At 47.7% G+C, this 15,745-nt stretch overlaps 1 protein-coding gene and 2 non-coding genes across 4 annotated transcripts; all 3 read left to right on the plus strand.

Moving 5' to 3' along the window:
* Positions 1-4,144: 4,144 nt before the first annotated feature.
* On the plus strand, positions 4,145-14,155 carry si:dkey-154b15.1 (uncharacterized). 2 transcript variants are annotated; one of them, XM_064348729.1, is made up of 7 exons: positions 4,145-5,400; positions 5,790-5,886; positions 6,312-6,483; positions 6,923-8,015; positions 9,208-9,398; positions 10,436-10,524; positions 11,042-14,155. In XM_064348729.1, exons 4-7 carry the CDS (start codon positions 7,969-7,971, stop codon positions 12,917-12,919), a joined length of 2,205 nt encoding a protein of 734 aa, XP_064204799.1. In that variant the 5' UTR covers positions 4,145-5,400; positions 5,790-5,886; positions 6,312-6,483; positions 6,923-7,968; the 3' UTR covers positions 12,920-14,155. The 2 variants fall into 2 exon arrangements, with proteins under 2 accessions (XP_064204799.1, XP_064204798.1); XM_064348728.1 differs by having other exon boundaries at positions 4,150-5,400; positions 6,312-6,487.
* LOC135262296 (small nucleolar RNA SNORA9) lies at positions 6,041-6,174 on the plus strand. Its single transcript, XR_010332176.1, has one exon. It is a non-coding gene; the product is annotated as a small nucleolar RNA SNORA9 (small nucleolar RNA).
* On the plus strand, positions 6,528-6,661 carry LOC135262297 (small nucleolar RNA SNORA9). The gene has a single exon (XR_010332177.1). It is a non-coding gene; the product is annotated as a small nucleolar RNA SNORA9 (small nucleolar RNA).
* Positions 14,156-15,745: the final 1,590 nt, after the last annotated feature.

Below are 15,745 nucleotides of genomic sequence, written 5' to 3' on the forward strand. Positions count from 1 at the left end.
GTTGGCCAATCAGCCCAGCTGCTTAAAGGGGCGCTGCTCTCCACAGTTTGGGGCCGAGACCGGGAGCGCAGTTACGATTTTCATAACTTTATTTTGTTAGTCAGAATCAACCCTCACAGAAAGCAAACCAGTCAGGGTTCATCCCTCAAAGACATTCCACCAATCAGGAATCTCCTTCACAGACATTGAGCATCCACCCTGTACCAATCAGGAATCTGTATCACAGACATTGTACCAATCAAGACGAATCCTCGTCCACTGTGCACTGCACCAATCATAAACGCTTCTCGCTCGAAACTAAATTAATCGGAGATCCCGGCCATAGTCGTGGCGTCGTTCGGCAATCTTCCTCGCGGGCGACGAGCAGTCAGGCGCTCGGTACACCTTGTTCCCCCTCGCGCGCCGGATATTCTAATCGCCTCGAAGCCTCATGGGAACCGAGCCTCTCCTCCACGGAGCCTCGCGGGCCCACTGACGCCGAGGGCTTCGGCCGGGTTATAAAACAAAACGCAGCGGAAAATTAAAGCGCACAAACGCGCGCGTCCTTAAGACAACAGCATCACTGAGAGAGAGAGAGAGAGAGAGAGAGAGAGAGAGAGAGAGAGAGAAAATCACTTTCCGCGAAAACCGACAGGCTTAGCTTGGAAACGGATTAAACCGATTGGAGAAAAGTAGAGAGATGGAGGGAGGGAGGGAGGGAGGGAGGAGGGGAGTCACTCATGTTGTTGCCGTCTTAGTGGCCTGCATGAAACGCACCAGGTAAAGGCTGAGCGGAAGCGTTTGTGAATTTGCCTGTGGGAAGGAAATGTTTTCCATTGGATTCCAGTCAGTCTGAGAGATGACTCATGCAATGCTTCTGATTGGCACCTTCTGACCTCTGACCTTATCTGCAACAGAACCCCATCGGGGGGGGGGGGTTACACCATCCCTTTTGTTTCTGAAAGCACACACTACGCTTCACGGTCACGCCCAAAAATTCGAGAAGGATTTCTGAGACCATTTACAATCCCTTGTTGAGTTGCCGTCATGGTAACTCAAGGCTCGTGGATCTATTTACACAAGACGACGGAGCCACAGAGAGCTGGGAAAGAGCATGTTTCAGGGAGGTCGGGGATAACAGGATTAGGGATACACACGCTCTCTCCTCAACGCCGTACCTCTAAGAAACAAGCACGAAACCGTCCAGACCCACGGCGCACCTCCTGCGCATGCGCCTCCAAAGGTCGTCCGTGAGTGAGTGAGTGAGTGAGTGGGTGAGTGAGTGAGTGAGTGAGTGTGTGAGTGAGTGAGTGAGTGTGTGAGTGAGTGAGTGAGTGAGTGAGTGAGTGAGTGTGTGAGTGAATGAGTGAGTGAGTGTGTGAGTGTGTGAGTGAGTGAGTGAGTGAGTGAGTGAGTGACCACAATTTGCGGCGCATAGCCCACAGCGGCAATCCTGCGGCACTGTGGGAAAAAAACTCCATCGCTTTCTACCAAATACTCGGCAGAACAGAGCTCTCAACCGCCACACTACAGTCCGCGCTCCATAACAGCGGTCCTTTTCGGGCTGTACTCCACACAGGATTCTCAGTGATTCTGATGTATGGAGCGCCACTCCACCGTTGGTCACAGCGTGACGCGGCTGACTCATCGGGCTGGCGCCCGGGGCAGCCAGAAGGGCCGGCGTGGGCGAACGCGGAGTTTACGGAAGAAAGGAGTAACAGGAGGCGGGACTACGTCTCCCACGCGTTGGCCGCCGGGCGAGGGTTTCTCGTTGCTGATCCGTCCACCCCCTCCTCCACCTCCTCCTCCTCCTCTTCTTCAGGAGAAGGGTCTGTTAGCGTCGAAGGCGGTATGGAGATGGGGGGGGGGGGTGTCACTCAGGCGATGGTCACCGTGGTAACCTCAACACGGATGGGTGTGTGTGTGGGAATGAGGAAGCTGGGGAGCCCAGTTAATGGACTCGGAGATCTTAACCTGAATCTCCATCACATGCCAGAGTTCAGCCGTGGACCACAGTCTGAGTGGGTTCCACGACAGTCACGAACAGGGACGCGGTCAGCCAGAGGGTGATGTGTTTAAGGGTTTGATGTCAAGAATCGAATTACTTCCAGGCATTAGACACCACCTGATGTCTTGAAATTAAATAAAAAATTTATCAGGGAAAAAAAACTCTGTCCATGTTTGGCAAGCTCTAGAATTTCCAACATGTACTCCATTTTGGCTCCTAGAACTCCTAAAACAAATTAAATCTCATAAAACAACATAAAGCCCCACAGTCCTGCACAGTTGGTCTAACATGTGCCATGAAAGGCAAATGCTTCTACATTGCACGTCTTCCAAAGAAATAAAAATTTTTTTTTTAAATGAGATAATTTAATAACACCCCGATGGTTTGCAATTTCAGAATGTTAAAATGGCAGGCAATGTTATGACTCACTTTTAATCAGGTAAAAGGGCTTCAGTGAATGTGCATATGCACGTGCTTGTGCATGTGTATGATTACGTGCCAGTGTACATACTCTATGTATCGTGTACATAGACAAAGACTTATACAGGAAACTTCATTATTGTCCGCTTTAACATAATACATATATTAACAGCAACATTTTTCTTTATATACTTTCTTTTTTTTTTTTTTCTTCACAAAAAAACCTAGAATATTTTGCAATAATAGATTACGGCAGATCTTCCCTTTAGAAGTTCTGGGCCTGCACTCTTTTAATTTAGAATGCACTACACAGCAAAACTAAATAAAGTTATAGCAGTGCAGGCATGGGCAGTGATAAATGATGAATATACTGCAGCCCAGGGGCCAGGGGCTCAAGCCAAGAAAAAGCACCCCCCCCCAACATCAGCACACTACATCATGCCATTGTATGAAAACTCACACTCTCACACATGCACGCACACCACACAGACACACACAGACTTGTGCGCGCCATGCACCAGGATGGAAAAGTTCAGTTGAAGGTGTCAATGCGGTGATCGAATGTTCTGTTGACAGCTAACGTTAGCGTCACGTCACTCATGTGACAAGAGCAGCTGCTGCCCCCGTCGCCCTATCATCTGACATTTTAGTTTTATAATGACTGCAACGATTTTATTAGGTTTAATAACAGTAATCATAATTATAACAATAACAGCAGAAACAACGCAACTAACAACAACACCACCACCACCACCACCACCAACAACAACAACAACAACAACAACAACACCACCACCACCAACAACAACAACAACCACAACAACAATAATAATAATAATATTTTTGGCTGGACCGCAACAGTGGGGCCAGCCCTACAAACGCAAATGTCTGTGACTGAGTGACTGAGTGACTGATGAGTGAGTGATGAAGTTACACCATTGGTCAGCCAGGCCACGTGTGTTAGGTCCAGCCATATGCTAGGTTTTGACCTGGTCTTGTTTTATTTGGTCCAGAGGGGCATTTCAGCCAAGGAGGACAAAGGGGCAGTGGCTCGAGCCACTGTAGCCACCCCCCCTCTGCACGTCCCTGACTGTAACCCCATGTCAGCCTGAAGGTGTTCCTGCCATCTTCTGAGAGTGCAACATTCGCTAATCCGTCCCCTATGGCCTGTGCGTCCGTCAGTCCGTCAGTCATTCTGACAGGCAGCATTAGCGCCGCGAGATTTGTCAAATCTGCAGCCTCACAGAACATCCCAGGACATGGTGAGTCTGTAAGATGAGGATTGGCACTCCCGAAATACACGGGATTTAAACGGTGCTCGCGGCAGGGCGGGGAGGAGGGAGCGCAGGTGAGGGTGGCACGGGGGCAGTTCCCCACCCGGCCCAGAGGATTATGGGATGGCATCATTACTCCAGTGCTGATGAATTTTTAATGTGTATTATCTCACTTATGAATAGATATACAGTGTGTTCATTTACCAGGTGGCTAATGTGGGAGATATCGTAGGTCCAGTCAACATATGTAATTAACTTCCTGCAAATATTTCTACACTTCCTGAAATATATTTTCGTTTATCAGGCATTTGTTCATGGAATTGATATTCACAATGCATTTAGAAACAAATTATAGAGACTCTATAAATAACTGAGAGAGAGAGAGATGAGGACAGTTTCAACATTTACACGGTGCAATCATATTTAAAAAAATGTGATGATACAGCAAAGAAACAATGAGGCAGATGATCAGCCTTCATAGTGCCAAGAGGCGCCAAACAAGAGGGAGTGTGTGCCAGTGACGCATGGCACTGTCTAAGCTCTCTGCCTCCACCTGCAGGCGGTGATGGTGAATTTTACTCACGGTGCGTCGAATATCCTTTTCCAGAGCGATGAAAGGTTGACGCTCCAGATTTATGTTTGTTTTTTAGTGTCAGTTTGCAGCACATAAACAAATAATGTTGCTATCAAAGTTCTGTCACAAATCAGGGCACAGCTGGAGGTTAATCACTGATAGAGAGATGGATCGTGGTATCTCTCTCACTCTCTCACCTTTGGTAAAGCAAGTGTCTGACAATGAGAATCAGAAATACACACCTATTTTCTCTATGCTGCAGTGTATGGTCGTCTATCTATTTTTATAGCAAATGCTGCTCTTATAGATATGGCAGTAGATCTGTCCATCATTTTACATCAGCTTAAAGTTGTATTTTATACATTGCCCGTCATTCTAATTTACTTTCCGAGCTATAGTAACTTGTTAATGTGCAGAACAGCAGAGTTCATTTCCACTAAGTTAGATTCTGTAACTGCTATTTCGCACAGGTGCTCTGTGTCACATTTACTGTAAGAGTTGTTGTAACGCACACATAAAAATGTTAAGCAGCGTACAATAATATTAACGCAATGGAACGCAATGGCATGTTCGCATACATTCATTCTTTTGGCAGTATATTTAGCGACTGTGTGAAAATAAATATTGCACAAGGCTCTCACTTGGGGTGACAGCGCAGCGCGTTCCTTAGGGAAGCGGGCTCGTACCCCCCAGGTTGTTAGTTTGACTCTCAGGTAGGGCACTGCTGCAGACGTACCTTGAAATAAGGCACTTAACCTGAATTGTATAATTGTATGTAAGCTGCGCGAGTTGTTCTGAATAAGAGCATCTGCTACGAGGAAAATCAGGCGTTAATACACCTGCATTAACCTGTTTTTAAATAATAAACATTGTTTGAAAATGTGTTTGGTTCAACACACTTTATTGCTGCTAAATGTTTACGCATTGCCCCTTCAGGAATATTGGCACTTCCGGCTTCGGAGTGTCCAGCGCATGCGCAAAAGCTAGTTTAAATACCTCGGAACTCCATTGTACAGTTCTCTCCAGTGTACGACTCTTAGAGCGTGTGCTGTCTGTCTATGCAACAAATGGAAATGGAGAAAATCGCCAGTGGAACGTGTCTCTCGTGCTTACAGTCGGAGATCAGAGAGTTCACCTCTTCGCTGGTATGACCATTATTCATTTGTTGATTTCGTGATTAAAATGCTGGTATTTTGAAATGTGTACCCAGCACGTTGCATGTTCTGCTCGCGAAACATAGCTGTATTGGTGTCAACTTGTTAGCTAGATAACGTACTTATTTATTGCTCTTATTCTATTTTAATGGCTTGTTCCATTCCGAAAATTGTAGGTAGTAACTTGGAGCTGTTCTGCTTTTTTGTTAGATTCTGTGTTAACCCAAGTTAACTGACTTGGGTCACGCCACGTGGCTTTAGTCACCTAGAAAGTTTGCTGGTATAGCAGAAAGACTAACTTCGTAACATTTTTAACATGATAGAAGTATTAGGACTCCACTAATTGCATGTTTTAACCATGTTTTCAATGCGTTTTTCAGTCCTGTAGGTAGTTCGCTTCGAGCCTCCGCTAGCGAGATGGATTGAGTCGCCTTTTCCGGATGCACGTGTGGACATGGAGAACAAAATGGAATTTGGGTAATTGTAGTCTTGTTTATTAATCACCGTAGTGACACGGATATGTTTCTTGTACGGGTTCAATACCCATTTTTTTGCCAGTGATATCTGTGCCGTAGTTGCGTGCGCACCACTGAGCTGTTTCACGGTTCATTGGTGCGCACTGCGCGGAGTTGTGCAGGCCGTTCAGCGAGGCTGGGCCTGCTCTGTGGCCCGTGTCCTTTCCTGTGGTGTCTGCTAGAGAGACCGGGGCGGTTTGAGGCTTTGCTGTCAGTCTCCGCGGCAAGGTTATATAAACCTCGGACAACGCTCACTGTCCCAACGTTTGGCAATACCTCATTTCGACCAGTTTGTTTGCAATATAACCCACAGTATGTCTTTGGAAAAAGTGCTCTACGTTAAATAAATGCCTATTTGTGTAACACCCCTACTCCTTTTCATTCTAGGATCTCCACAGGTGCCGTGAGCACTAACTGAAGACTGCTTGGGGAGCAAGGTGGAGTTCCCTGCCGCCACAGGCAGTTGGGTGCCTGGCTACTGTCCCTGTTGAAGGTCTGGCGTCGGCCAGCTACCTTTTTGGGCGTCTGTGGTGTCTGAATTTGTGACCCGCATGGCTGTGTAGGTATGTCGGCTCAGTGGTACGGCTCCTCCCGTGTGACCACCTGCAGGCCGTTCAGCGAGGCTGGGCCTGCTCTGTGGCCCGTGTCCTTTCCTGTGGTGTCTGCTAGAGAGACCGGGGCGGTTTGAGGCTTTGCTGTCAGTCTCCGCGGCAAGGTTATATAAACCTCGGACACCGACGTACTCCCGCTGATCGCCCTGCCCACCTCAGACTGCGATGTGGGGTGACGGGCTTTCACCGGCATTGGAAACGAAGCTTTTATTCTACAAACGGTTCCTTTTGTTTTAATGTAGATTGTGTCTTAAGACCTGTTCAAATGACTGCTTTAATTCAGAACCATGTTTTTTGAACTTAAACTTTTAAAGGTGTATGTTTGTGTAGATGCGAAGATTGCCCAGAGTGCGATTTTTCTCCAGCAGTACTGTTTCTTGTCCACAGGTGGCAGCACACGCAGGGAGGAGTGACGTCCAGCGCATTGATGTGAAATGTTGAGCTTTTAAACTAACTCTGAATAAAAATTTTTTTACTACATTAAGCATGGTTGTCATTTATTCAGCTTAAACCACTGTGGACTGAAACCCTTCTGTTTTGATTTTACTTGCACATTAAAGAAGTTGCGCAATACTTCAGTCATTGCTGGTTGCATGAGAGATCAGTGGATATTACTCGTAATCTTCAAGGAAAGGTGGTGGTGTTGGAGCATAACTGGACTCACCAAACTGGTAAAAGGGATGTGGTAAAATTATTTTACCTGTTGGCACATTGTCTTTATTTGGGAATTGGCAACAGGCTAGCCCTGTATGGTTTGGCTGAATGGCTTTTCTGAAGTTAGTGGTTGTACTCACTGTGCCCTTCAAAACTTGGAAATTTGATCATTGTATAATAGTGATTTAAAAAAAAAAAAAAACTTTGCATTTCAAAAGCTTGTATCCCCTTAACATATTAGGCTGCAATGGCATGTTTTAGGCTGGCTAAGCCTCTGGGTGCTCCAGGTCCAGGGTAGACAATGGTGCTGTACTGGGGCCTTCAAAATAGTGCTGCAATTGTGTGTCCTGGGCTGGTGGGTCCCACTAAGATATTTTCATGGGGTCAAAAATCCCTGCCGGTGTCCCTGAGTTTAGGATTTTAGTTGCACTAGTGCCTGGGAGTCAGGTGTGAATACAGTCTGGCCAATCAGTAGCACTAATTGTTCAGCAGATTACCTGGGGGGAGAGAAAACCAGGGCCGGATTTGGATTCCAGGTCCAGATTTGAGTATCCATGCACTGGTGAAAATAATTGTGACGTTGAAATTGATTCGTGGTTTTACGCAGCATATTGGTGGAAAACGCTGGACAGTACAGCACGTACCCTGTTACCGTTTCGCTCCCATAAACTAAAGAATCTGACACAACTGGTTGTGCTAGCGTACCCAAGTGGCTAACTAGTGACGTCACAGGATCACTTTTACTTTCGTTTCATCCGAAACGCGATGGATAACGAACGATGAACGAGGGCGCACAGCTACTAGTCCCAATGTTGGACGCGAGAAGGTAACCGTGTTGTTTCCCTGTATTCCTCCTTTGTAAAAATGACAAGTTGGACGGAAATGCAACTTCCAGACGCACTTCTGTTTTGGAGAATTCGTTGAAGTCCGAATACTCAGCTCTCCAAACGTTAGCCTGCTTTTAACGACTTCAAGGCGTATAATTTCGATCATCGCTGAACTTTTGTGGCTATAATTTAAGCCTAATAGGTTCAGATGGACTGCTTTCCCTACACGTGTTATGTTAGAGTACATTCTTACTCGTTCTAGTTGTCCAGCAAAGACGTGTCGATGTGTTGCGTTCAAAGCAGGCTATTTCCCTGTTTCGCTTTCATTTAGTGTCTTGCGAAGTTATTCATGCTTGAGTCGAAAGAGTATTTTCATTTTTTAACCTAAATAATAAACGTAAGCAATGTCCTAGCCAATTGACGCTTACGTTTTTGTTATTTGTTATTTGGAGGTTAATTCTATGCTGTGATAATCTTCTATGTCACAGTTTTGACTTGTTATTGATTGTTAACGTCTGGCCCATAATTTTTGCACAGCCCGATTTTTAAAGTCTTATTTAAAGCAATGTATACAAAACTTTTTAAAACGGAAACTGTATCACCATTCTGTACAGGCCGTGCGAGTTGCCCATTGGTAGAATGCCCCCTTGGGATGATGATTCAGTGACGTCTCATTTTACGTGATTGTTTTGTTTATAAAGCAGCAAGATTGCCACCTGTGATAGGAATGCGGTCAGACAAAGCCATTAATTCCTGGCAGTATGTGTGTTTATAGTATGTATGTTAAAGTGCAGTAGTTGTGTAGTATAATGGGTTAGGAGCTGTCTTCTAACATAAAGGTCCCAGTTTTTATTCCCAGGTGGGACACTGCCCCTGTAGTCTTGAGCAAGGTACTTGCCCTGTATTGCTTCAGTATATATCCAGCTATGTAAAAAAGCATTGTGTAAGTCACTCTGGATACGAGTGTCTGCTAAATGCCTGTAATGTAAAAATGGAGTGTGGGAGGATTGTTCCAGTGTAAACATTCCTTAAAATGATAGTTGATTTCCCCTTTTTTAAGCACTTAAAAGCCATTCTGATTCCGGTTCTAAAATGAGGGTTTGAAGTGTAACTTTAGGATGTAGTCGGCTGTGTTTGATGTTCTGACACACTTGTAGTTGTGGAAAATTAGCTCGTTGTTCTTCATTCAAGCATCGCCATGGATGCAGGCTTCACTGCCGTAGAAGTCCGTGGTGTTCCACGCAAGCTTCCAGAAGATCGGATGATTGACAAGCTGACGATTCACTTCCTGCGTCCTCGGAACGGGGGCGGCGAGGTGCTCAGGGTGGTGTACTCCGACCAAGCTCCACACCGGGCGTTTGTCGTGTTCGAGCGTCCAGAAGGTAATGTGGACTACATGTTCCAGACAGCGGTGGGGGTGGGGGTGGGTGGGTGGGATCAAAGACTTCACATTTACCTAAAGAGACAAACAATTGTGATATTAGTATTTATGTGATCTGGTCAATAATGTTAGTGTTGAAAACCAGCGCTGCGTAAATGTCAACATCATTTTTTCAAACAGCTTTTTAATCCTCTTTTTTTCAACCTTTTTTTTTTAAAGTTGGGCAAACAGCGCTCTATGCAGCTTGAGCAGACAGACTGCAGGCATCTGACTGAATAGAGGAGTAGTGGCTTTTGTAGAGGGGGGGGGGGTGGTAATGCTAATTTATCCCCACCAGACTACTGGCTGCAGGTTGCTCTCACACAGTCACAGATTTGAGTGCTATGCTGCTCTGAAAAGCAGTGCTTCAGCTGAATGCCCCACCCAGGAGACCCCCCCTAGAGAAAAAAATATTTCCATTCATTATGGCAGTGAAAAATAAAGATAAGTATTGCTCCCTTTGAACCTCTTTCTGGGGTTATTTTATCTCTAGCCGCGTTTCCACCAAAAGTACCCGGAACTTTCAGTCCAAAGGAACTACATTTCAAGGAACTAAAAGGTTCCTTCAGCCAATGGTTGTCTGCGTTTCCACCGCGGTCTAAAGTCCCGCGAAGATTAGGCAAATTAGCCCACTGACGTATGAAAAAGCGACGTCGTCGGTCCATCTGTCCTATGATTTCTTCTGTAACCCCATACTACCACCGAAGTAGCCTACATTATTTTCTAATAACCGGGACAGCCCGGAGGGGTTTATTCCACTTATATACAACGGGTTACCAACAATGACTAAATATGGTTACTTTTGTATTTATTGATTTTTATCTATTTAATCACCTGGAATTGAAATATTCTTCTGCAGCCGTTTGGGCATATTTTACCGTTGTCAAGCAAAACTGTCATTGGTAGTTGAACTTGGACCATTGTTATGCAACAAATAGGATATAACAGGCTAATAGTCAGATTGTAACTGTTTCACTCCCTCTCCCTGTGCCCCTGCAGTGGCGGCTCGTGTCCTGCAGACGGCGCACGTGCTGCAGTTGGAGGGGCAGTCTTTTCCCCTGACGGTCCGTCCGGGGGAGCATGCTGAGGTACGGCCTTGAAGCCTGGCATTGCCTCCGGAGTTCGGTTGCTCGGTTACGCAGGAGTCCCTCTGCTCAGCTCATATGCTGCTAGTGGACTTTCCGCTGTGGTGTAGAAGCCAGAGAGCCAATGCTTGAAATCTGGAGGTTGCATGTTTGAATCCAAGCTGTTGCACTCCCGTTGTACCTTTGAGCAGCGTACTGCTCTTATCTGATGTGCTGTAGCACACGTTAAGTTGTATAAATGTGTAATATAAGAGTAATTATATAAGGGACCCATATCAGTATTCCCGGGTAGGACACAGCCGTTGTACCCTTGAGCAAGGTACCTAACCTGTCTTGCTTCATAGTATATATCCAGCTGTATGAATGGATGCAATGTACATGCTGTGTAAAAGTTGTGGAAGTGGATCTGGATAAGAGCATCTGCTAAATACCTGTAATGTAATGTAAGTGTGTTTGTGCTTTTGTATTTGAGAGGACATTCTCAGCACTTTTATGTGTGTGTGTATGTGTGTGTGTTTAGGTGGACCTGCCTGTGAGAGCCACGCTGAACCTGTGGCAGTTTCGGGATCAGGAAGCCGCGCTCTCTATCCTGAGGAGGCACGGGTTCAAGGTGAACCGGCAGCACCCCGGGCAGGTGCTGCTGGAGGGGACCTTCCTCAGTTTGAGCGCCGCTAGGGTCAGACTGGCGGAGCTGCTCGCCTCCGAAGGCCAATCGCAGAGCTCGTACCCCGAGCCCCGCCCCAGCGTCCACTCCCAGGGAGCGGCGGACAAATGGGGACTCTCATCAAACGCAGACGTGTCATACAGGCAGAACGGGGCCAAGGTGGATGCTGGGAGATGGAGTCCTAAGGATGCCAAGCAATCGCCTACTTCCTTTTCCTCCGTCACCCCGTCCCGCGTCCCATCGCCCGGCTCCGCGGCCAGCTTCCTGTACGATTCCCCCCCGGGGGGCCAGCCCTCGGCCAGCCCCCGCCACCGCGACCACGCCTCCTACGAAGGCCAATCGCAGAGCTCATACCTTGAGCCCCGCCCCAGTGTCCTCTCCGAGGGAGGGGCGGCTAAATGGGGACTCTCATCGGAAGCAGACATGTCATACAGGCTGAACGGTGCCAAGGTGGATGCTGGGAGATGGAGTCCTAAGGATGCCAAGCAATCGCCTACTTCCTTTTCCTCCGTCACCCCGTCCCGCGTCCAATCGCCCGGCTCCGCGGCCAGCTTCCTGTACGATTCCCCCCCGGGGGGCCGGCCCTCGGAGAGGTCCCGCGACCGCGACCACGCCTCCTACGAAGGCCAATCGCAGAGCTCATACCTTGAGCCCCGCCCCAGCGTCCTCTCCGAGGGAGGGGCGGCTAAATGGGGACTCTCATCGGAAGCAGACATGTCATACAGGCTGAACGGTGCCAAGGTGGATGCTGGGAGATGGAGTCCTAAGGATGCCAAGCAATCGCCTACTTCCTTTTCCTCCGTCACCCCGTCCCGCGTCCCATCGCCCGGCTCCGCGGCCAGCTTCCTGTCCGATTCCCCCCCGGGGGGCCGGCCGTCGGGCAGCCCCCACCACCGCGACCACGCCTCCTTCGCGGTGGACACCCACGCGCTCCGCTACGCTGGGTCCTTCCGCAACGACGAGGTCCAAGAGATCCTGCAGGAGCACGGCGTGCAGATGGAGGTGCAGCACGTGGACGGTTCGGGGGTCAGCACCGTGGTGCTGGTGGGCCGCCACGCGCCGCAGGCCGAGGACAAGCTGGCGAGGCTTCTGAGGGAGGTGCAGGTGGGCCTCCGCACCCAGGAGATCCCCCTCTCCTCCATGAGCCAGGAGCGACAGCACCAGGTCGGCCAGCGCGCCCTGAAGCTCGGAGTCAGTTACAAGGTTCTGGTGCTCCAGACGGGCGACGCCCTCCAGCTGGTGGGCTCCTCCATCGAGAGCTACGAGTTGAAGCAGAGGATTCTGGGAGAGGAGGGGAGTCGGCCCTCCTCCAGGCGGGAGAGCGTGGAGCAGGAGCGCGGCAGGCAGCTCGGAAGGAGCGCCTCGTTGCCACGGCGACCCGCCAGGGAGGTTGCGAGAGACTCGGCCCCCGGCTCTGCGGCGGCCGGAGGGTACGACCCGTCGAAATACGACCAGGGGCCGGGGGGCAAGGGGCCCGGGCGAGGGGGTCGCGCGGACCCCACCCCGCCAACGGACCCCCGCAAAAAGAGAAGCGCCTCGGAGTCCCGCTCCAAGGAGAAGGAGGGCAGAGCCACGCCAGGGCAAGGGGATAACCACAGGGCGCCCCCTGCTGGCGCTTCAACAACACCGGAGAAAGAACAAACCTCAAAAAAGAAAATTGTCCCAACTATGAACAAACATCTAATGCCAGTGAAAGATTTTATGGCTAAGAGATTTCTCCCTAAAAAGCGGTGATCATTGACTTTTTGAGGACAGTGTAGAAAAAAAAAAAGGACGGAAAGAGTTTTATGCTTGTGAAGATCAGGGGAAGGGAATAAATCCATTCTACTGAAAATGAAGTTAATATCAACATGCTGTCTCCACTGTTAATAGAAGAACTAGATTTGATCTGCTCCAGTGCTCCGTTGCCTTGGATACGTTAGACCAGTGAACATATGCACACCTGTCACCTGTAAATGTGCCCCATCTTTAGTGTTGTTTTTAACAATATGACCAGTGGCTGGTATCCAGGGTGTTGAAAAAACAAACAACTGCACGTGCAAAAAAGGGGATTATTTGAAGGCTAATGATGCTATGAACCGACTGTATATGTGAACAGCCTACTGGTATTTGCTTGTGAAAGACATTTCTCACTCACATTGGTGTCATTCGCTTCTACCGGTCAGAAATCTGTCCAATGTTTGAAGCAAAGCAAGCTTGCCCAGAACCATAACACGAAACACCTAGCATAAAAAAAATCATTTAATCATTCATCAAAACTACTTTAGAGTCTAGATGCCGGATGTATTTTGCAGAGCTTCCTCTAGTCTCTCTTATGAGGAATGCAGTTATAATTCTAACTAAATTCTAACTTCTAAATTCTCCTCCTCGTGAGTAATTATGGGATTAGTACCATATTATCTAACTCCCTCTGTGTGTAACTGCATACCCATAATGCTTTGAGAACATATCCTGCATCACCACCCTTTTACTGACGCTTTGACCTAGTAAGCACCATGTGACAAAGTGGTGAACACCAGACCTGGGTGGATTCAAATACCTTTCTACGCCAGCGTATTGGAACCAAAGAAATACTCTCATAAAGTGCAAACCCCACCTTCTGGTCACATTAGCAGGCTCAGTTACACCAGGCAAGATCAATAGAGCACAGAAAAGTATTTGAATCCAAAACAATATGTATGTATTTCACCCAGGTCTGGTGAACACATACCTCTTGGGAATCGAACACACAGCTGAGCTGAAATCTTGACTGCCAATGTTATGTGCTACATTTACTTTATATGTGTTTATGTGTCATTCACATATGTGTCATCTCACACGTGGGTGAATAAACAAATTATGGGATTATGCTTTCCTAAATTCAGAAGTGGTTATCTGTATTGTTGCTTGAAATTAAATTATTTAAAAAAAAATCTATACACTGTGCTTCCTCTGTTGTGTTTATATTAAACGGTGGGAAACCAAAACCTCTCCAAATGCCTTGTGAATTGAGGAGACCCTTCATAGTCTGTTCAGTGATTAACTGAAGTATAATCTCGCCTAAGGTTTGTTCAGGAGTGTGATTGTATAGTTCAGCCACCAGATGGTGGGCTTGCGCCATTGTCTTTAAAGCCTGTATTCGAGTGCATAAATGACTGTTGGAAATGATTGTACACACAATGTTTGAACGGTGTTCTGCTGAAAATAATGACCCCCCCCCCCCACCCGCAGTTCATTAAAATGCTTTTTTTTGACATCACTGGTCACATGGCCTTACAGGTTAATTCCAAAAAAATGATTACTGTAAAAACCGGAGTGAGGTAAACTGAAACCAGCTCTCCCGTACGAAGGGTAACTCCACTGACTCGTGTGATTGTGTCACTGTCTCGCTCGGCTAATTTTATCATTTTTAGCCTCCCCTCGGCGTCTGTCTCGCGGAGTATTTCTGTGCGTCCGTCAGCGCGCGGCCTGCTCGTCGCAGAAGCCGCGCGGCCAATGAGGGGCCGCCGTCGCGCGGGCCTTTCCCCCGGGCCACAGGAAGTGGGCGGGGCCAGTGGTTGATGCAGAGGCAGAGAGATATGATGTGATAGACGGGTGAGCGGGGGGGGGGGGGGGGGAGAGAGGGGAGTGGAGGACAGGGGGGAAAGAGAAGGCTGAAAGGAGCAGAGAGCCAAGACCTGGTACACAGAGGCTAGTGGGTTCTCATCCCACTCAGGATGGTGAGCTGTACCCTTCGACGGGGGTACTTCAAGGTTTTTTTTTTTCACCACGTAAACAAAATCCCGTACAAATTTATCAGCAATGACGGCTCTGTCCGACATGCCTCATGAAGTGCTTATGGAGCTGTTGTGTGGGCTAAGGGAGACCCACACCACGCCACACCGAGCTTATTTTTGTGTTATGACATCCAGGTAATAGGCACTGGTCGTATTAGCTTCTTAAGCCCATAATCGCACGGTTCGGGAGCTGCTGTAAAGGCATGTGTCGTAATTATCGTTCTCAGCCGGGCTGTGCTAATAGCACCGTCACTGCGGAAGGTGCGTATCCTGTGAGAACACCGGGTCACTACGGAATCAGATCACCGCTCTCCAGGTGACAGGTAATGGAATGTAGGCGCGGAGTATTTGCGGCAGGTGTTCTGCTAACTCTTCCTTCTTCTGTAGTACTTGTGTAGAATGTATATTCAACCGTTTAGCACACAGACACAAATTGATCTGCTGTATAAATTGTAGCGCAAAATGGATGCCGCAGTAGACACTTGCTGTTGATGATTGGAGTGTGTAAAGCTGGGGATCTGTGGCGTTTGTGAGAGGCCTTCTTGAAGCTATACAGCTCCCCACTACAGAGTAATGGGGTTAAAGTTCCCAGGGACTACGGGTGGGAATGAGCAAATTGCTATAACCCGGTACATTACATCTTTCCTTGTTTTATATAAGGTTAATGTTCTTTGTACACTGTCCCTGTTTAAATAAACTAAATAAATAAAATAAAAATAAATAAAGCGATAGTTTAGCATTCGTTTTACATCGCATAATATAAAAAATCAGTTATATTTTTCTTTAGACCCAGCATCAAGACATA

The sequence above is a fragment of the Anguilla rostrata genome, chromosome 8 (genome assembly GCF_018555375.3).
Source record: "Anguilla rostrata isolate EN2019 chromosome 8, ASM1855537v3, whole genome shotgun sequence".
Classification (NCBI taxonomy): Eukaryota; Metazoa; Chordata; class Actinopteri; order Anguilliformes; family Anguillidae; genus Anguilla; species Anguilla rostrata.